Here is a 1,595-nt window from a genome sequence, read left to right as displayed (position 1 = left end):
TATATCATACATACATACATATATACATACATACACACACACACACACACACACACACACACACATATATATATATATAATATGCGTGAGTGAGGCAAAAGCACGCACCCGTTGCGCCTTCATTTATACCTGACTTACATATATTATACACTGAAACGTGCATATATACATATATAACTACACAACCAAACATATCTATCACTGGATATGTGCTTTCACCAATACCACACTTACAGATAACTTATACAGCAACGTGCATGTATGCATATATAAATACAGAATAACACATATCACTGGATATGCAGATATATTTCACAGATGCGCTACCTGAGATTCCCTCTATGCCAATGACTTGGACTTGCTCCATCTAGTATGTATGATCACATTCGCAGATCACATTCACATGTGTAAAGCACGCAGAAAATTTGCTCTGTTTATTCAACAACCCTTGTGGAATTCGCAGTATAGGTACTCCGAGAGGAGGTATACTACTTACTAACATAGCATTTATCAACTCCTTAGTACATTCATCACTCGTAATCTCCAAGTACACATATACTTGTACACGTCTATAAATATACGTTTCATTCTACACGTTTATACCACCCCAGCAGCATATTCACCCACACGCACATATATATGCCATAAAAACTTGCATACATATATCTTTATAAACATATTTGCATACATATATCTTAATAAACATACTTGCATAACGACATACGCGTATTTGAATACATATTACCTCCTCCGCTGCGTAGTATTTCGCGTCCTTCTTCACTTCTAGTTGCTTTGCAAGCGCATTGCTCGCTTCCTTCACGGCTGGCAGTGCAGTGTCATCAGTTAGTGGCTCATCTAGTAAGTCCACACTTAACCCCTTCAATTGCTGCAGTAACTGCATTCTTTCGGTTTCCAGGGCGCTAATCTACAAGAGGGCACGTACGTTGTTAAGAGGTGTGTATGTGTTCAATAAACACATATGCATACAGACGAATAAACAATTGTATCCACACATAACACCTTCAACTACTGTAGTCACTGCTTTTTTTTCCATGTCCAGAAAACCTAAGGAAAGTATCAGAATTGTTGAATGGTATATATATGTATATGTTTGATAAAGACATCTAAAGCAAGATAGGTGTGTACTTAGGGGTTTAGCTGAGTTTTATTATATGCGACTTCAGAGATCTATACGTGGCTAATAAGTGACCGTTCTCCATCCTGCTATAGTTGAACGGTTTGCACTTACAAGATGTCTATGATCATTAATTCGGGTATATGCTCACCAGTACTACCTGATGTAGTATATATATGGACATGTAGTACGTTAGGTATTTGAGCAGCAACAATCACTTAACAGTCTGTCGAGTTGATTGAACTTTTTGCGTTCCACCTGGATCGTAGGTGAGTTTCATTAACCCACATGCCTATCTACATATATATATACATAAACACAAATTATTATATTTCATACGTATGATATATATATATATATATATATATAATCACACACACACACACACACACAGAGACACATACACAGACACAGAGACAGACATACACAGACACAGACACAGACACAGACACAGACACAC

At 37.2% G+C, this 1,595-nt stretch overlaps 1 protein-coding gene across 1 annotated transcript; it reads right to left on the bottom strand.

Moving 5' to 3' along the window:
* Positions 1-745: 745 nt before the first annotated feature.
* Positions 746-901, bottom strand: SARC_15755 (hypothetical protein; the record flags this gene model as incomplete). The annotated part of the gene is made up of 1 exon (XM_014290132.1): positions 746-901. A coding segment is annotated over one exon (156 nt), but the record flags the coding sequence as incomplete, so codon positions are not given.
* Between the last annotated feature and the right edge of the window lie 694 nt (positions 902-1,595).

This window comes from Sphaeroforma arctica (genome assembly GCF_001186125.1).
Source record: "Sphaeroforma arctica JP610 unplaced genomic scaffold supercont1.6666, whole genome shotgun sequence".
Taxonomy (NCBI): Eukaryota; class Ichthyosporea; order Ichthyophonida; genus Sphaeroforma; species Sphaeroforma arctica.
The sequence above is the reverse complement of the archived record's forward strand: the minus strand, read 5'-3'. Positions and strand labels throughout refer to the sequence as shown.